Source organism: Lutzomyia longipalpis, chromosome 1, assembly GCF_024334085.1.
Source record: "Lutzomyia longipalpis isolate SR_M1_2022 chromosome 1, ASM2433408v1".
NCBI classification, from domain to species: domain Eukaryota; kingdom Metazoa; phylum Arthropoda; class Insecta; order Diptera; family Psychodidae; genus Lutzomyia; species Lutzomyia longipalpis.
The window spans coordinates 2,449,814-2,468,483 of record NC_074707.1 but is presented as its reverse complement, the minus strand read 5'-3'; the positions used below and the strand labels follow the sequence as shown (position 1 = coordinate 2,468,483).

The 18,670-nt window shown below is 34.9% G+C and overlaps 2 protein-coding genes across 2 annotated transcripts in view; one reads left to right on the top strand and one right to left on the bottom strand.

The window, feature by feature from the left end:
* Positions 1 to 18,536, top strand: part of LOC129786413 (calcium-transporting ATPase sarcoplasmic/endoplasmic reticulum type) — a 642,650-nt gene extending 624,114 nt beyond the window's left edge. The window contains exon 13 of the transcript XR_008750119.1: positions 18,506 to 18,536. The gene's annotated coding sequence lies outside the window, so the exon portion shown is untranslated. The remainder of the gene's footprint in view (positions 1 to 18,505) is intronic.
* The window catches only part of LOC129786398 (myosin-I heavy chain), a 57,974-nt gene that overhangs the window by 22,103 nt on the left and 17,201 nt on the right, over positions 1 to 18,670 (bottom strand). The window contains exons 3-10 of the mRNA XM_055821382.1: positions 15,285 to 15,347; positions 7,999 to 8,106; positions 7,710 to 7,854; positions 7,046 to 7,236; positions 5,014 to 5,397; positions 4,644 to 4,886; positions 4,363 to 4,554; positions 1,766 to 2,805 (exon numbers count right to left, since the gene is read on the bottom strand). Of these exons, the coding sequence (XP_055677357.1) occupies positions 1,766 to 2,805; positions 4,363 to 4,554; positions 4,644 to 4,886; positions 5,014 to 5,397; positions 7,046 to 7,236; positions 7,710 to 7,854; positions 7,999 to 8,106; positions 15,285 to 15,347 (2,366 nt within the window). The remainder of the gene's footprint in view (positions 1 to 1,765; positions 2,806 to 4,362; positions 4,555 to 4,643; positions 4,887 to 5,013; positions 5,398 to 7,045; positions 7,237 to 7,709; positions 7,855 to 7,998; positions 8,107 to 15,284; positions 15,348 to 18,670) is intronic.

The window sequence follows — 18,670 nt, the reverse complement described above, 5'->3', positions numbered from 1 at the left end:
TTTATTTTAAAAAAATCCCATAAATCCATTTTAACTAGCCCAAGAAAATCAGCATAATTATCATTCAAAAAAACACCACAATAACGTTAAAAATGGATGGAACAGTATAAAGCGAAAGAACGGTAAGTAAAACTTACGGGCTGTGATTCTTTCTTTGTCAGTGAAATGTGAAATTGACTGAAAATTGAGGATGGGCAAATTTTGAGGAAGGCTTTCTCGCGCACCGAATCACAGCCAACGCGCAGATATTTTGTGAAAAGCCTTAATCGTGGGCGTTGGCTGTGATTCGGTACGCGAGAAAGCCTTCCTCAAAATTTGCCCATCCTCAATTTTCAGTCAATTTCACATTTCACTGACAAAGAAAGAATCACAGCCCGTAAGTTTTACTTACCGTTCTTTCGCTTTATACTGTTCCATCCATGCTATATTTAATTTTTATCTTTGCAGTTTATATATATTTATCTTTTCATTTTAATATGTATATATAATGTATATATCTATGCATTTATATATATTTTACTTTACTTTTATATGTGTATATATAAAACGCCCCGCTTCGCGGGGCATTGGTTTTATGCAACTCAAGATATAACATGTTAACTTTAAAACGCGATATCTCCGGAACGGCTACATAGATTTTCTTCATTTTTGGCATGGTGATAGATACTATAGTCAACTATAACATACCAAAATTTGAAGCAATTCTATAAAGCGGTGCTCGAGATATTCATCGAAAACTCATCGAAAATTTTGTTTTCGATTTTAGCGCCACTTGCGGTCATTTTTTGAACTTGCGATGTTCCGAGCAGTTATAGGGCTCGTTAATATCTTTCATTTAAGCCTGAGTTGATCAAAATCGGTCAAGCCGTTCTCGAGTTATGGCCGATTTTCGATGAAAAATTGTGGCGGCCATATTGGCTAAACGGCTTGGCCGATTTTCAAAAATGAGGTATCGTTGGAAAGGTCTTGATGGTCCCTACAACATATCAAAATTTCAGATTTTTAGCTATAATAGGGCCTGAGATATAGCGAAAACAAAATTTGAGGGTTATTCAAAATGGCGGACGGGGGGGTGGGGGGGGTGGATTTGACCTCATAATCGGATGTCTTCCAGTCGATATATGAACTTTGCCGTTGACCGCAAGTCTCTATCTACTACCGTTCTCTTGTAATTTAGCGAAAGGTTCCGGCCGGACGGCCGGACGGACGGACGGACGGACGGACGGACGGACGGAAAGATTTTTGGCGCATACGTTTTTTGGAATGTGGGGACCCTAATTCGTGCTTATCCCAAGTTTGAGCCCGATCTGACGACTTTGCATTTTAGAGTGTACACAGAAGCTGTGCTTCTTTGAAGAAAGAATCACAGCTAAAAAAGAATAAATAAAATTGCTTTATCTATTTTAAATATTCATTAGAACAGCAATAAATCTGCATAAAGTCCCTCTAAATCCCGTGAGAAATGTTGCAACAAAAAAAGCACAAAAGAACTCTTAAAAAAACTGCCAGCAATTAAAATGCATTTGTAAGAATTCTCAAGCTAATAGGCATTAAATAAAAAAAAAGCATTTAAATGGCAAGATGATTCAAGGATAACACTCAACTACTGCGGAAGCACTCAAGTGCATAAACGCATAATTCTTGGTATTTTACGCGGTACGCACAATGAAGAAATCAGTGGGAGAGAAATGAGGAAGCATAGCCGGTGAAAAAGCAGAGAGAGAATCACTACAAAATAGAAGAAAAAACGTAATTATATACGAACTTTTCACACTCCTCGAGTGCCCGTCGCTCCTCTTCAGCTTGCTGTGCCGACAATTCAGCCTCCCTTTGCTTGCGTTCCGCCTCGAGACGCTCCCGTTTTCGCATCTCCTCCTCCACACGTCGCATCTCACGCAATGCTGCCGCCACTTCACGTGCAAATACCCCTCGCAGATGACTCTGAATGACAATGGCAGCCCGCCGTAGCCGGAGGAATTCAATGCGTGACTTCCACCCCTTGTAGGCGTGCTGTATCCTCAGGGTGGCATTCCTCACGCGTACAAACTTCTTCCTGGCCGTATGACGTCGCCATGCCGTCTGGATGAGCACCGCCTTGCCATTGATCACCTGCTTGCGCGCATCCTCGAGGGGTTCGTGCACCAAACTCCTCAGGAAGATCTTTGTCTTGCCCAGCTGCCATTCAGTCGATGGCACATTGAGCTCCTTTATCACAGACAACACCTGCTCTTGGCTACTTCGACGCCCAAAACGCTTCGTCAGACACTGGTACTTGTGGACAAACTCATCGAAAGTCATGTGAATTGGGAAGCCTTCGCGCCTGATGCGTATGATGTCCAACATTCCGAGATACTTCAGCTGGTCCAGCACCATTTCATCATTGTAATCATTCGGCAATTTGTGCATATTTGGCTTTATGCACCGCACATACCACGGATTTGTACTCTGCAGCACATCCACAAGTGCCTGCAGCTGCTGCCTGAATGTATCACTCACTGTGAGCTTCCCTTTGGACGTACCACGTTGCACTGTGCCAATTGCAGCCCCATTTGGTGGCCCATTCGGGACAGCACCACCACCACCGGGGATTGGTGGCGGTGGCGGTGGTTGGGATTGCAACGACAGGAGATCCTGGTAAGAGACCATTTCCTGCACAAAGGCATTTGTGCTGCGACTCATAAAGTCAAACAGCACATCTTGCTGCACATCGCGATTCTTATCCACAAAACCCTTCACGGTGTAGCTAACACCGCCCGCATAGTGCTTTATGCCAAATTCTGACTCCCAATGTCGTCGGTCAGCACCCTAAATTGAGGGAATTAGTACAGAATAATGAATTCTCGATTGCCCTTCATGCAAAATAATTCTTTTTTTATTTAAATGAAAAATTAGAATAATGTGGGAATTCGGGCTACCACCTCTATGGGTTTCACCCAGAGACTTCGGGTTTTGGGGTATGATCTCCGGGCTACAGAGTTTTTTTTCCTTTAAAATTCGGCAGTATCAGAAAATCAAAAAACCGGAAATTCAAATTAAGACTCTGTAATTTAGGATTTTTTTTTGCTAAAGGAAAATTGTCTTGTCAGATCTGAGTTTTTTTAAACTAGAATAAACTTCTTTAAGCTAGGCTACAACTTTCTTCAAACTAAGTTTAAGTTTTTAAAGTCAATCCTAAGATTTTAAGGTTAGGCTTTTAAGATTTCAAGGTTAGATCAGGCTGAACTGAGGCCGAATTCGTCTGACCTAAAGGAACTAAGGTTCGGCTTAAAAAAAATAGGCCTGGCTTAATAAACGGCTTAGCTTTCTTTTTTAAGCCAGGCTTAAGATTTTAAGTCCAACTGCACTCCTTGAGGTCTTATACAATTTACCTTACAATTGTTTAAGATTAAGCTTTTAAGGTTTTAATATTTAAAACAGGCTAGGTCTAGAATGCACTTAACCCTACCTTAACATGACTTAGGAAAATTAAGCTCAGTATAAAATAATTAAGTCTAGTTTAAAAGAACTTAATATTTAACTTAAAAAAAAAAACTGAGATTTAGCTAAATCGAAAAACCTCAATTAAAAACTTAAGCTCAGCTTATAAAACCGAAGCCTAGTTTAAGTTAATAAAGCCTTAAAAAAAACTCAAACCGATCTATTATGCTAAATAAGTTGTCGAAAAAAGCGACCTAATTTTTTAACAGATAAAAAATAATAAAACTAAATGAAAAATTCGAGGTCGGCGTAGTTTTTAGTATCACTGTCATTTAAAAATTAAGGGGGGGGGGTGCGGTAAGTAAAATCTCCGGGCTAAAAAATTTTCTTGGCGGAAGAGAACTTTGGGAAATCGATGAAAAGAAAAACAGTTTGATCTTCCTTAAATTAAAATATACAGTATAAAGACTATTTTTTAGATCCTTCTGTTGTGGAAATGAGAAAAATCCTTTTAATATTCTCAATTTTATAATTTGACTTTGAAAAAATATTTTTTAAGGTTGAAAAAAGGTGAAAAGGTTATAACTTTCAGTGGGATTTGAACCCACGATTCTTTGAATAAATAAATGCGTTCTTCTTCCCTACACCACGAACTTCTTAAGAAATATGCTTGGAAATATGCAAAATATTAACATTACGCAATTTTAAGAGAAAAAACGTTTTTATTTCTCTTAAAAATCATCGTATTGCGTGATTAAATCCACCTAATATATTAAATTAAACCCGAATTCTTCATACTTTGGACGTCAATATAATCCAATCAATATAAAAGAAAATTTCTCAGGAAAAATAAACAGAAAAGCATTTCTAATCGATTTCAATTCCCAATAAATTGAATAAATTGAAGTAAATTCAAACAAACAAAGAACAAATTGTTTCTCTTACCTTTACGTATCGTGCATGCCCTTCGAATTCGGCATGCAAATTTGTTAAATAGGCCGTATCGGAACCCTTTGGCATATGACATTGCTCAGTAAGCAATTTAAGAATACATCGTGGTGGTTTCTCAATCAACTCCAAGCACATTGTATTGTCGGTGAATTGAATATGGGAAAATTTTATATCCTCCTGTTTGTACTGCAAACAATCAAATAAAAGAAAAAAGTCAACAATCAAGAGCTGAAAAAGCCCTAAAGCTTTCAAACTAAATTGAAAGAAAAACTTACAATTTCTTGTTCGAGTGCAAAGACGTAGTGATTGAAGAATTTGTGGAGTTTCTCATTTGTATAGTTAATACAGAGTTGCTCAAAGGAGTTCACGTCGAAATTTTCAAAGCCAAAAATATCCAAAACACCGAGAAATCTCGTGGCATCTTGTCCTGGATTTATGCAGGTATTGATGTGATTAATGAGCCATGCAAATGTTCTCGAGTACAGTGCCTTTGCCATGGCATGACGATTTTCACGTGCCTAAAAGGTGGGGATAAGGGCGCACTCATTTAGCATTAAAGTTTGAGCAATGAAAATTTTATCACGCAAAAAAAGGGAAATAATCAATCATTTTAAGGGAAAAAAAAATTTTAATGAGAATAATCACCTCTTGAACTTTTAATGGGATCTCCGTAATATTTCCGCGAACATTAATTTGTCGCATAAGGGCAACATGTTTCACATCACTCTCCTGCAAACCCATCAGTTCAGCCACAATGGCAATTATTTGCTTGTCCTCACTCGCCAGCTCACACCGCTCCCCGTCGACGTCCTCAAAGTTGAGATTTCCCAACCATAAAATGGCACTAAGTACACGAAAGATACCATCAACCATCGGCTGGGGTATCTGTAGTACCGTGAATGCAAGCCTAAGAGCCTCAAAGCGTCGCGCTTCAGACGAAATGTCGATTTGTACATTACCAGATGCATTCAAGTAACGATAGAAGGATGGGTCACGTAGATGCAGTACACCCGACAGCTCTTTATTATTCTGCCAACATGAGGGAAATGCGTGAGAAAATTCAAGGAGACAATCTAATTGCACCCCACACACCCCCACAAAACATTAACCCCTCATAGTTATGCTATGCACGTCATTTCTACTTAAGGAATGAAGAGAATGAAGTCATTGTGCTGCTATATTTTCGTAAAAACCATCGAGGCTTTCTTTGAGCATTTTCTCCTTGCATGGTAATGTGAAATATTTAACGATTAAATACTTTAAGGGCTTTCCAAGGGGCTTTTTGACGCTTTAATTATGATTTTTTGCATAAATCTTCATGAAATAGCTACTTTTTATTAATATTTTAAAAATGATGCAATTTTGGGTCAATATTTGATTGATTTTTGGCCAAATTTTGCCTAATTGTTCCTTGAAGTTCTTTTAAAATTCAGTTTCCGTTTTTCAATGATTTTAATGGAATTAAAAAAAAGTTTTAAGAGGTTTTTCTAAGTCAAATATTTACCTCAATATAGCTCTTCTTTGCAGTCAAATATTACTCAATATTTGATCAAGGTTTGGCCAATTTTGTAAAAGAGATTTGATTAAAGATTTTTATTGATATTTGACTGTTTAAGTGAACAAACAATTTTTCAATTGTATTCAACGCCTGAAGAATGGAATAAGGCTTGACAGGACATGGCTCTAACTTTGAGACTGTTGATCTTTTTGACTGATGTTTGACTGATTAATTGAACAAATATTTATTTTTATTTTATTTCAATGTTTAGAAAAAACATTGAAAATAGAACTGATTAAATATTGTGCGAGATTTTCTCGAAAAAAAAAAACTTTAATATAACTCCTATTTGTAGTCAAATATTGCTCAATATTTGATCAAACTTTGGCCAATTTAAGCATCTATTGATTAAAAATTCTTAGAGATAAACTTGAACAGATTTTTACGAAGCTTTTATCACCTTTAAAGTCGAGTTTTAAGGAATCTCAAGCCTGATAATGGGCGGAATTCACTACTCAGTCGGGCTTAAAAATTCAAGTCGTTTTTTAAGTCGGTCTTAAGATTTTAAGTCAGTTTTTTTAAGTTTGAATTAAAATTTTTAAAATAATATAAAATAAAATAAAATAGTTCTTTAATCGGAAAATCTTACATATTTTCCAGGACAATTCAGGAAAATCCAAGCCCGACTTAAAAATTTTAAGTCAGACTTAAAATTTTAAGCTTGACTGAGTAGTGAATTCCGCCCAATATCAATTAAGATTCAAATGATTCCTTAATAAACTCCTTCATATTCTGAATCCTTTCTTTTCAGTTTCCTGACTTTTTATTCATATTAAAACTGACCTGAATAATTTTTAAATTAAATTTCACCTGGTAAGAGAATTTCAAAAATTCAACGCCATATTCCGCGAAACTTTTTCCTTTACATAAATTCCCCCACAAGAGGGATGAATCATCATTTACATTCCCCTCCATAACTTTGAAAGTTCTCCCATTATTACTTTTCTTATCATTCACGAGCATAACCACGGAACTCATTATAACATCAAATTCACAGACGAAATTGTTGAAAAAAAAATTATTCCCAAAATAGCAACATCACTTTTTGACACGACATAACCATTTTGGGTTAATGATGAATGGAAATTATGTTGTAGAGCTTAAATAATATAATCTCACCTTCCCTTCAGCAACAAGTTGATAGAGAATGTGATAATTTCTCTCGTCGGGACTTTGAAATGTTATTCGTGATTGTTCCAAGAGGTAATCCTGAATTATGCATCCCTTTATACACCACTTTGCATCGAAACAAACTTGCATGAACTTCCCAAATCTCGAGCTGTTGTCATTTCGAATTGTTTTTGCATTGCCTAAATTGCAAAATTGAAATAAAATACAAAATAAGAAAATTTTAATTAACAAATTAGAATTAAAACTACGCGTTGGTAGAGAGAGTTAAGCCTGCGTGCACCCTATGGAGGCACTCATTAATTCGAATATTATGCCTCTACTATGTTTGTAGATAACATGGTAAAGAACTCAATTAGAATTAATGATTCTAAGAGAAAGAAAATAAAAGGGGAAAAACGTGTGCATATGAAAGGTGATGAGTTAATATAGCACCCGCCTTGTAATTAGATCTTCACACTCATTAAATAATCAAATTAGAGGTCAAAACTAAATCAATTTCCTCAACTGGAACTTCTCTCTATATATAACCGTCTTCCACACCTTTCTTCCGCGCGTCTTTCACGTGTGTTTTGGGCATAAAGAAGCCAATCTTGGCGCGCGGTAAAAACCACCCATTGAGATAATTGTATTGCCTTCTACTTAGCACACTCACCAAATGCCTCAAGAATGGTGTTTGCCTCGAGAATTTGCTGTTGCACCCATGTCGAAACATCGCAGGTGACAGAGCACAGGTATTGAAGAACAAATTTGGTTGTTTCTGTCTTCCCAGCACCTGATTCACCCGATATGACACATGACTGTGAACATATGGAAAGGAAAATTCACGTAATTTTCTCCACAAAATATCTCATTAAATTCTTTTTTTCATGTGACCCAATCCAATTCAAATTCTTATCTTTAGGGGATCCAAAGAAAAAGTTGCTAAATTCAATTTTCTTTACCTGATTCCTATCGTATTCCTTGAGATTCCGATAGGCTGCTTCGGCAATGGCAAAAATATGTGGTTCCAAAACACCCAACTTCTGCCCATGATACTTTATCACATAGCTCTGCAATTGGAAATCAGAGTTCCTACTGTTAATACAATATACCCTCTGGCTAACCCCCTGAAACTACCTCTCAATCATAACAATAATAATTCGTGACTTAAATCCATTTGTGGCTCTCATGACAGTACCCACAAGAAAAAATCCCAAAAGCTCACAGAAACTCCCCCTTACAAGTGAGTAGGTAATAATTTAGATGAAAGCATTCAGGGTGAGGATTTCTCACATACACACTTTATTGCGGAGAATTAAATTAATATAAGCCAGACTTTGGATATTGCGGAAAAAGGCATTTAACAAAGTAATTTTTCCTCAGTGACCTATATTAGATGAGACAAGAAGCAAAAAATAAAAGCACAACATAATACATTTTCTCTGTGCTTCATTGCGATTTTTGCAATCATTCAACCAACTCCCTCACCTCGTCTCCACCTTAATGTATGGCATGAGGGAGAAAGAAAACAAAAAGGAGGGGTAACGAACTCAACACATGCTCACAGACACAAAATCAATTTCCGTCCCACAAAGCTCGTGTAAGGAAAATCCACAATGAAGCTTTCATTCATGAAAAGCTTGACCAATTCACACGGGATGTTTATTTATAGACATCGCGTCTTGCCACAATTTTTTTTTGTTAATTCCCAAAATGGTGACAAAAATCATCATCTTTAATCTTCAACATCTTTTTAATTCAAACAAGCACACATCACCATATGACAAGCAATAAAGCAGATTATATTCTTCTTTCTTCACGCCTTGTCCCACACATATTTTTTTCTCATACAAATGCTCTCCATTTGACTAACAAGATATCAAATTATGCTTTTATTAAAAGAAAATAAAACAAATTAAACTCGAGAACTGGAAATCTGATGACTCGCATAGACTCCATATGAGACAACTCAGCAAATTCTTCGAAAATTCCCCCACTAAGCAAAAAGTTTGGGGTTTTTAATGCTATCAAGAGGATGATTTGTAGCATAAATTTTCCCAACATAAAATAATCATTTTCATTACTGCAAAGTTTACGGAATTATATCTCGCAGAAGCACGTGTCGATTGACCTACCTACACTATACGTTCTCAACTTTACAATCAAATTTATCATCAACTGCCAATCATATTGTTTCAGTACAACGCAAAGCACATGATTTGCAAAGCCATTACTTTAGCGAAATCATGTGGAAGTTTATTATTGTTACTTCTGTAAGCTCTATAAATTATATCTCTTCATCTTCTTATTCGTAATGTAATTTACGCAGATAGTATGCAATTTAATTAATTTTCTTTCAGAAGAAGCCAGAGTTCGTAATCTTTTCACCTAGATTCTATGATTGTTTTCAATATCAAGAAAAAATGATATTCTAAATATGTTTTTGTCAAGAATTCTTTAATTAAAATATTAATTGAGAGTTTATTACCTACAAATTTGCAATTAGAACAATTGAACTCTTAAAAGTATTTTTTAAATGCGAAGTAATTCTTATTCTTTATTCAAACAAAATATACATATATTCTGATAGATAATTCATTAAAATCTAATTTGCTTATTCATTTAGAACATTCGACAATTCTTCTTGGTTGACTTTGAGTGCATAAAAATAGAATATGAATTATCTATGCTTACGAAAGCTGTATGTAGTTAAAGATTAAGTTTTAGAACTTTTTGTGCGAAACTTTAAGATTTTTGATTAAAAATTAACTTTTCTAGGCAATTTAAAAATGAGATTGGTCAAATCTGAGTTGTTAAAAAGAAATTTAGAACATAAGTCTCTTAAGCAAAATTAATCATTCAGAAAGAATTGAAAACTTTATTCCAAAAATTCAGAGAATAAATTGCAAATATTCGCCAGATTAACCCCCATTGATCTTTTCCAGATGCAGTCAGATTTTTTTAGGCATAAAGCAGAAAGATTCTCTTCATATTGTTCCACTAATATTTTGTCAAATTCCCCAAAATGTATATTTCATTGCACGTTCGTTATTTTATTATCCAAATAAAATTCATTATGGAATAAAAATTTCTTTTCTCTCTCAAAATTCATCAACTTCACAAAGAAATATTTTCCCGGATTAAACCACGAGAAACATGATGAATCACACATTTCGAAAAAGCTTCTAATCCATTATTAACTGTGCATTTTTTGAATACTTAATGCGTGGAAAATACAACGTTGATGAAGTAGAAAGAAATTATCATAAATCCAAATTCATATTGGCACCATTAAAGAATATTCAAAAGGTTCATAAATTGATTGATTGTCAAATTCTTTTCCTAATTCTCAAGCTTATGAAGAATGTCTTGCGATAAATTCCTCGTGGTGAGTTTATCTTATATTCTTTTGAATGCATTTTCAACGTAAGAAAATCCAAGAGGGATAGCAGAAGGGAACATTAATGCATTCAAATGAAATTCTAAAGTTTAGAATATTCTTATCGCAACTTAAAAGATCACGCGTGAACAATGACTGAATGCATTATAGAGCTGTAAGAGTTAGAAGATCGTTTTTCATTGGAAATTTATCGTTCAATTTATCATTTTCCTCAGTATTCAATGAATCAATTCACGGACTGTGTCCCCGTGTAAGAGACCGAGAATATGGTAAAAGAGTACGGTGAGAGAGTGCAGAAAGTATTGCACAAAATTCTATAAAATGTCTTTCACAAAATCTATGTTGAGGAGCGAGGGAAGAGGAGTCAACATAAAGAAATTAAACCGCGCATCCCATTAGCAATATTAACCGGTATAAATGTATGTAATATGTACCTTTTAAAACCCGATCCGCCTGCGCATCTAAACCAAAGTTGAGGTCAACGTGCTCACTTCTTCCATTTCTTCAGGTATAAATGCTACATGCGCCATACACAACAAAAATCTCTAAATGCAATATACGCAATAGGGTGTATGCTTTTTCTTTATTTCTTTTTTTGTTGTTCCTTCTTCCTCTGCACCTTCCCCTCGACCACGCTGTTTTATCTTCAGGGTTACACGTGAAACAATACAAGTCACACAACAATCCCTCCAAGAAATCATTTTCAGCTCATTTTTCTGAATGCAAAAAAAAATCTTAGGGGAAAATGTCTTAAATCTGATCTAATTAAACTTGAATTAAATTTAATTAAGAGATATTTTTTTAGGAAAAGGTTCCATGACGGCTGTGAAAATTTTTTGCGGGAAAACTCGAAAAAGCATCCGAAACGTCGCTTGTGAACAGAAGAAGTGGTGCTTAGTTTTTCAGAATGTTTTTCCGAGTTTTTCAGCAAAAAAATATTTTTTAGGATTATTTTTTGAGATTTTCTGTGTGAAAATAAAATTTTTCGTTAAATTTCCAAAATATAGATTAAAATTTTTTAAATGTTTGATTAACCCTTGGAGGACTTTACTGGCTACAGTGGACAATTCGAATTTTTAAATTAAAGAAAAATAAATCTATTAAACTTATCGTGATAAATTCGACATCGATATTATGTAGAGAAGTTCAATTTCTTCAAGAAAATTTATAAAACGTTTTCTTTTTGAGAGAAAATTTAAGTTAAAAGTTCTAGGTTAGAAATATTGTGTACCCAAAGGGTTAAAGAAATATTTTTTTATTGTTTTTTAATTAAATCTAATTTGAATTCTTTACATTTTCAACAATTTCCATCAATAATTTCATTATTTAATGCCTTCTTTTAATTTAGAATATCCATACAGGTTCAGATTTAACTCATTTTCCCCTAAATCTTATTTCTTTCTCTTAATTTTCTCTGTGTTAGTTAGAAATTCTTAGAGCGATGTGAATGATACAACAGGATAAAATACTAATGGGGACAATCAGAAAATCTCAAGAAGGAAAAAAAATCATCAAAATCCTATAATGTTAAAATGCGACAAAGTTAATTTACAAAAAAAACAGCCTAAAGCGTCTCAAGTCGACACAATGATGGGAAAAAATTGTTCATTTCACACTTTGTTGGATTTTTCTTTAATATTATTGTTTTATTTTGGGTGGAGGAGCATACAAAAAAAGTAGACAATAAAAAATGAGTTTTAAGACAAAGAGTGAAAAAATCACTTTCATTGTTCCAATTTTATGTACAACGTGTGTTCTTTACTAAATTCTTCTTCATCATTTTCTTATTATATATTTTTCTTTCTTACCTCCGCATCAAACAAATAACATTTGTCTGCGCGTAGCAAATTAACCCTGTGTGGAAATTGATTTCTCAGGCATGATAAAAAATTCCACACATGCTCTCGATGGGAGTTATGTGATTAAGTTCAAGATGAAAAGATTTTGGCAAAAGTAATTAATGGTTTATGAAGAAGAAGAAAAAAAAAGAAAGGCTCACACGTGATTTTTTTTCTGTTATCTCACAGAGATACCGCGAAAAGGGATTTTCTTTTCAAACAAAGAAAATTTTGGCTTTCATCTTTCATTTTTCTTTGGTGTTACAACAAAAAAAGCAATGAATAAATTTGTGTGTATTTTGCATTAATTAAGTTCACCTGTCGATTGAAACTCGTTGAAAAAAAAGCATAATTAAATGGCGGGAAATTTGAATATTTTTCTCTCTGGTCTCTATTTCACCCAATAAAATAAAATGCTCTTCTATTGATTGCCAAAAGATTAATTAATCTTCAAGAATTAATTCAGTAAAAATAATTAAATGTAAAGCGATTAATTTACTTTACGTGTGAGAATGCGGAATGGGCTTAAATTATGCTGTAAGAGAAAAATCATCAGACACTCAGAAAAAAAAATATTGCATTAATTTTATGAAATAAAATGTGGATTTGTTATAGTGTGGTGATAGATTAACCTGTGTTCTCACACTTCAAGTGCTCGTATAACAATTGCCAAGATGAGTTGCAATTAATCCATCTCCAGCAAAAACTATTATAAATTAAAGATGATTTTTATAAAGAAAATTCTCCATCATTTAGCATCGTGACACCAGCATTTTTTTCTTCTTTCACTCCTGCAACTGCAGTGGATATTTTTTTTTTCTTATTTTGAGACCCCTGCTGATAGCATAAAGTTGTGTGGTAGACATTGTAATGGGATCGCGCATGGATCTTTCTCACCAATTCAACAATTCATCACATAATTCATGACAATGTTAAGTTCATACCCAAGAAAATTACTCATATGAAACGGAAGTGAAAACATAGTGGATCTCTCTCATCATCAAGAGTACATACGAAAGAATACGGCGCGGGAATACAAACGTCTTCCCATAAATTGATATGCCCTGTGAATATCAATATGAAATTACAACACACACCCCTCGTTGAAGCTCCCACAATCATTTGCACTCGTCCATATCCAGAGGAAATTGAATTTTCTTCTGACACCGCGCGTGAATAATCATCACCATAAAAAGAAATCCTCAAGTTCAAAGACACTGCCCATGGGGAAGAGCAAAAAAAACAACATCTTTCTGGAACTATCAATTGAAAAGAAATGAGAACCTGTTAAGATTTCTATCTTCTTTTTATGGGACACGCAGTTGAAATTCTTTGATTTTCTTTCGGACACATCCACACACAATTCAACATAGAATTCCTCTATTGGGGAACTTGGGGATTACATTCCACATCTGTTTAATAAATAACATTTTCCTCGTCTCTCTGATCTCAATCTATTTGCCATAAGCCGCCCATTTCATACTCAATACTCTCCTATGATGGGGTCAATATCTCATACATTTTCTCCACATTCTTCCGCCCCCCTCCCCCCCAAATAGAAATCTCAAGAGAGGACAAATACTCACACCCAATCGATTTAACATTCGTCATATCCGTGCTAGATTATATCGAACTCCCCAAAATTATGCTAATGATTTCTTTCCTCTTCTGACTCTCGTGGAATATTTATGAGATTGGGAATTCTTTTGGTAATCCCATAAATACCACAAGTCCTGAAAATCCTGGAAATCCCTTTGCAATTCCCATAAAAAAAATATTTTAAATAAATCATTTCATAAATCGTATTTTAGCATTCGTAAATCTTGCAAATCCCATAAATACCGAAAATACTTTACATTCTTTCAAAATCATTTTAAATTTTTTTAATAAAGATCTCACAAAGCCGACAGATTGTCAGCTTATGCTTTACGAGCATTCCTAAATCTTGCAAATCCCATAAATACCGAAAATATTTTACATCCTTTAAATATTGCAAGTGTTATATTTTTATGATTTTTATCAAATTATATTTTTATTGTTCTTTTTATAAATCCCACAAATATTGCAAGTCTTGTAAATACAATTCTCAATACTTCATTGAAAAAGTTTGAATAATTTTTTTGAAATGAAAAATGCGTAGTCTTTTTGTAATATTTTAATTTTCTGTAAATCCTGACAATCCTATAAGTACCACAAGTCCTGCAAATCCGATAATTCTCTCTCTAAAATCATTTAATTAATTGTTCAAAATTCTGCAATGCATTTTATTGAATGTGGCAGTTAATTCCTCTTTCGTTAATCATACAAATCCCACGAATATTTCAAATCCCTTAAATACTGCAAGTCAATTTATAAACAAATAGTCTTTACTATTAATTATTTCCAGTACACTATTTTTCTCAAAGCTCTTTACTATTAAATCCCACAAATACCATGAATTCCTACATAAATCCTCCAATTCCTGTAAATACTTTCTTCTATGCTTTTACGAAATCTTCCAAAATTTTCCCTACAATCTTCTCTATTAATTCAATATTAATATTACAATGAAAATTATTTCAAAACAAACTTTGAACCTGAACTTGAGTTCGTTTTCAAAGAAGAAAAATAAAAAAATGAAATAACTTCAAGAACTTTCCTTGGAGACAGATAAAATAATTTAGATGAATGTTGCATTTCTTTATCTCCCCACACTTTCATTCTCCCTCCATCCATTCTTTGCGAGATTAATGATATTGATTCTATAAGGGAATCCATTCAGAACCATTATATACATCACCCCGACACTCTCAGCTTCATACAGAATTTATAAAATGTTCCAATCGTTCATAGTGAGAAAAACATACAAAGTGTTTTGTGGGATATATGGAAGAAAAGTCATTAGCATAAAGTACCGCGAACTAATTTAATTGCTTATCGTGAATTAATGTCATGAGATGAACACATTTGCAATTTGCTGCAAGTCTTGCTAAAAGCTAAAACAAATAGAGAGGGAATTGCAATTACTTACAGTGGAGTAACAGTCGATTTCCTTGTAGGGATTGACAGCAACAAGAATGGTTCCAGTGTACGTCTATTTGTTTTATATTGATGATTGATTAAGGAAAATTGTAAAATAGCTGAAAAATCATCAAATCATTTTTGCACCAACACATCACACACATGCATACAAGAAAATTTATGTTTACTCGGAGAAATTAGTTACATCATTTACGCTACATATCATCTTATCAATTTTGCCACAGCATATCTCCGAGAAGGCCGCATTTAAATTGCAATTTGTGACACATAATCTTTTCCCCCCCTGTGAGCATTTCACGTGGAAATGCAGTGAAGAAAGTGGAGAAAATTGTGATGCAGTGTTGATAAGAAATTGTGAAAATCTACAGAGAGTGGTGGAGAACCCCATTCCCATGTCTCATGGTGCTTAAAGTATAATTTTCTCTCCCACACTCTCAGCTGCCAATATAATAATTTACGATGATTTTGAGATAGCATGAGAATAGCAAAGAGTCACCTCATGTAAATCTTATGCACACGTCTCTCCCGAGAAGTGATTATCGTGAAATTGGCCCAAATATTACGTTGAGCGTTAAATTAAACGTTGATTAGTTGTACAACATCAATTAAATTCGATATTGACTGCATATATGATGTTTTTATCGATCGTCTCGCTATCTCCACCACAAGTTTTTCCCTCCATCCCAAAAAATAATATTGTTCTACAATGTAAAACAAATCTTTCATAAACTTTTTCTCCCTCATTGTCCTCAACGTATATTTCCATATCTAGCTTATCCATTCAGCTCTTTTTATTCAAATAAAGAGCAAAGCGATCTATCCATTTTTCCACAGAGATTCTCTTTTTTTTTTAACCATATTTGAATTAGAGAAAATTTTTTTCTTTTTATTTACATCTCCTCACTGTCGATCTCACTCATGGTGTGCCCTCTATTCGTTACCCCAGAACAATGTGGAGAAAAAAAAGATCGTCACGGAATAATGTTTATTTGATTGCAATATTCACAATGAAGAAGCAAATTTCATTGAATTTATTGCTACATACTGCAAATTGGTAGCACCCACACATGCAGAATCATTGTCACTTTGTACATTTATCAGAAAATTCAATTCAACTTTTATTCCAGCCCGAAGAATGCGCCTTCCTATTGAACCCCATATATTGTCTATTTTTAAAATTAAACATTCTCTATACGAGAGAAACTATTTGGAAAATTTGTTTTCCAGCCCACATTTACTTCTCCTTTCCTCGTGAATCTTGCAAGAATATGAGCTACATGAAAATAGAATGTACAAAATCTTGTATAGCGCTATACGAAAATAGACAAAAACGGAAAAAGTACTACAACGCTCTTATTGAGTTCCTCTCCTTAAGAAAATATACAAAATGAAACTATTTTCCATCAAGACTTGTGTGGAGGTAGATAATAATGCAATGTGTTTTTTATGGGTTACATTTTTCACGGATTATTTACATCCAAGAACTACATTGTGGTCCAATGCAGATGTTTGAAAGGAAATTTGCTGAAAATATTATTTTCTAAATAGGGAAGAGTGTGGGAATTGATAGAAGTATTAACGACTGTGAGGTGTATATGTAGGAAAAGAATCGGTTGCAGTCTGTTCTCAGGTGTTTTTTATTACATAAGTAGCTACGTTGCGATCAATTTATGATCTTCATCAGGCTCTATAATTAAATTGTAAGAGAAAAAATCACAAAAATTGAAACTTAATTTCAAACAGTTTTGAACGGAAAGAGAAAAAATGTTACAACAATAAAAAAAAAGGGGGAAATGAAAAGCAAAAAGAGCTACACAGGTGCACTTACAATTGTATTGTGACACCTTTGTCAAAAGAAAATTAAGAAAATGCACATAACACAGTCAGACGGAACTGCACAAGAAAAAGAAAACGCCAAGTCGAGGAGCAGATGACATGACGTCAAGTTGCGGCCAATGGGATGAGTGCACTGAAGATATGGTTGAGGTCATTGCCCTCATGCCGATGGTTCACACACATCCCCGCGCGGTTGTGAGCGTTGATGTGAAAGGCTTCCATGTAGTTGAGTTGATGCGATCTATTGGTGGAGTCCACTACACTCACTTCATTGAAAGCGAAATTATGATGCTCCTCACGCATGTGAGAAACAAGAGAAGATGCCATCTTAGAAAAATCCCTGGTAGATCGCTCATGTTCCGATATCCTTGTACCCAATTTTCTCGAGGTCCTGCCGAGGTAGTATTTACGACAGCCACCACAAGGAATGCGATATATAACATTGGATTTCTCCAGCAGAGGGGTCCGATCCTTCATGTTCGTGAATGAACGTCCCAAGGTGTTGTCAGCCTTGAAACAAAGCGTCACATCCTTCGAGTGTCTCTTAATAGTTTTGGCTATCCCCTCACTTAGTCCCTTTATGTAAGTCATTGAGCAGAATTTGGTCTCAGCGATCGTGTTGAAAGAGTCATCAACTCCATTCCTCTGTCTCACTCCCCCTTGCTTTTCCAGCAGCTTCACAATCAAGTGTTGCGGATAGTTGTTCTTTTTTAGCAAATGAGTGATGGTTGCATCAGTATTGGTGAGAGGATCAGTCGTGAGAGACTTCACTCTGTGTATGAGCCCCTCAGCTGTGTTAATTTTTTGTTTCATTGGATGGAGAGATGCAAAATTGAGAATCCGACCTGATGCTATAGGCTTCTGATACCATCTAGTTGAGAGAGTGCCATCCTCGTTCCTCTTCACCATTGTATCCAAATATGGTAGTTCGCCTTCTTTTTCCAGCTCGTGAGTAAATTTGATTTTCTCATTAATGCTGTTGAAATGGAGTAGTAATTGATTGACGACATCCTTATGCACCACAAGAAACAGGTCATCTACGTATTTGAGTACCAATCTGGGTGGGGGTGATGGAACAGTGTCTAAAGCCACACCGATAATGTGGTCCATGGTAATGTCCGCAACAACCGGCGACAAACAATTCCCCATCGGCATGCCCTCAATCTGCTGGTAAAATTCGCCTTGGTATTTGAAATAACCACTGTCCATAATGAGCGTGATCATTTCTTTGAATTTTTGGAGAGAAATATCAGTGTGTGTGCTGATCTCATCCCACCTGCTGTCAATCAAATCCAATGCCAAACTCCTCGGAATGTTAGTGAATAATGAAACAACATCGAAACTCACCAAAATCTCATCCTTCTCAAGCACCAGATCCTAGTACTCTGCGTTGATACCACTGCTTAAGAATTCTTCAATTTAAACGGCGAGTTCTCAGTGATATTTTTTAAGATATCATTGCAAAAGCGGCTCAAATCATGTGTGGGGAGCCCACACAACTGATGATAGGGCGAGTACTCTGCGTTGATACCACTGCTT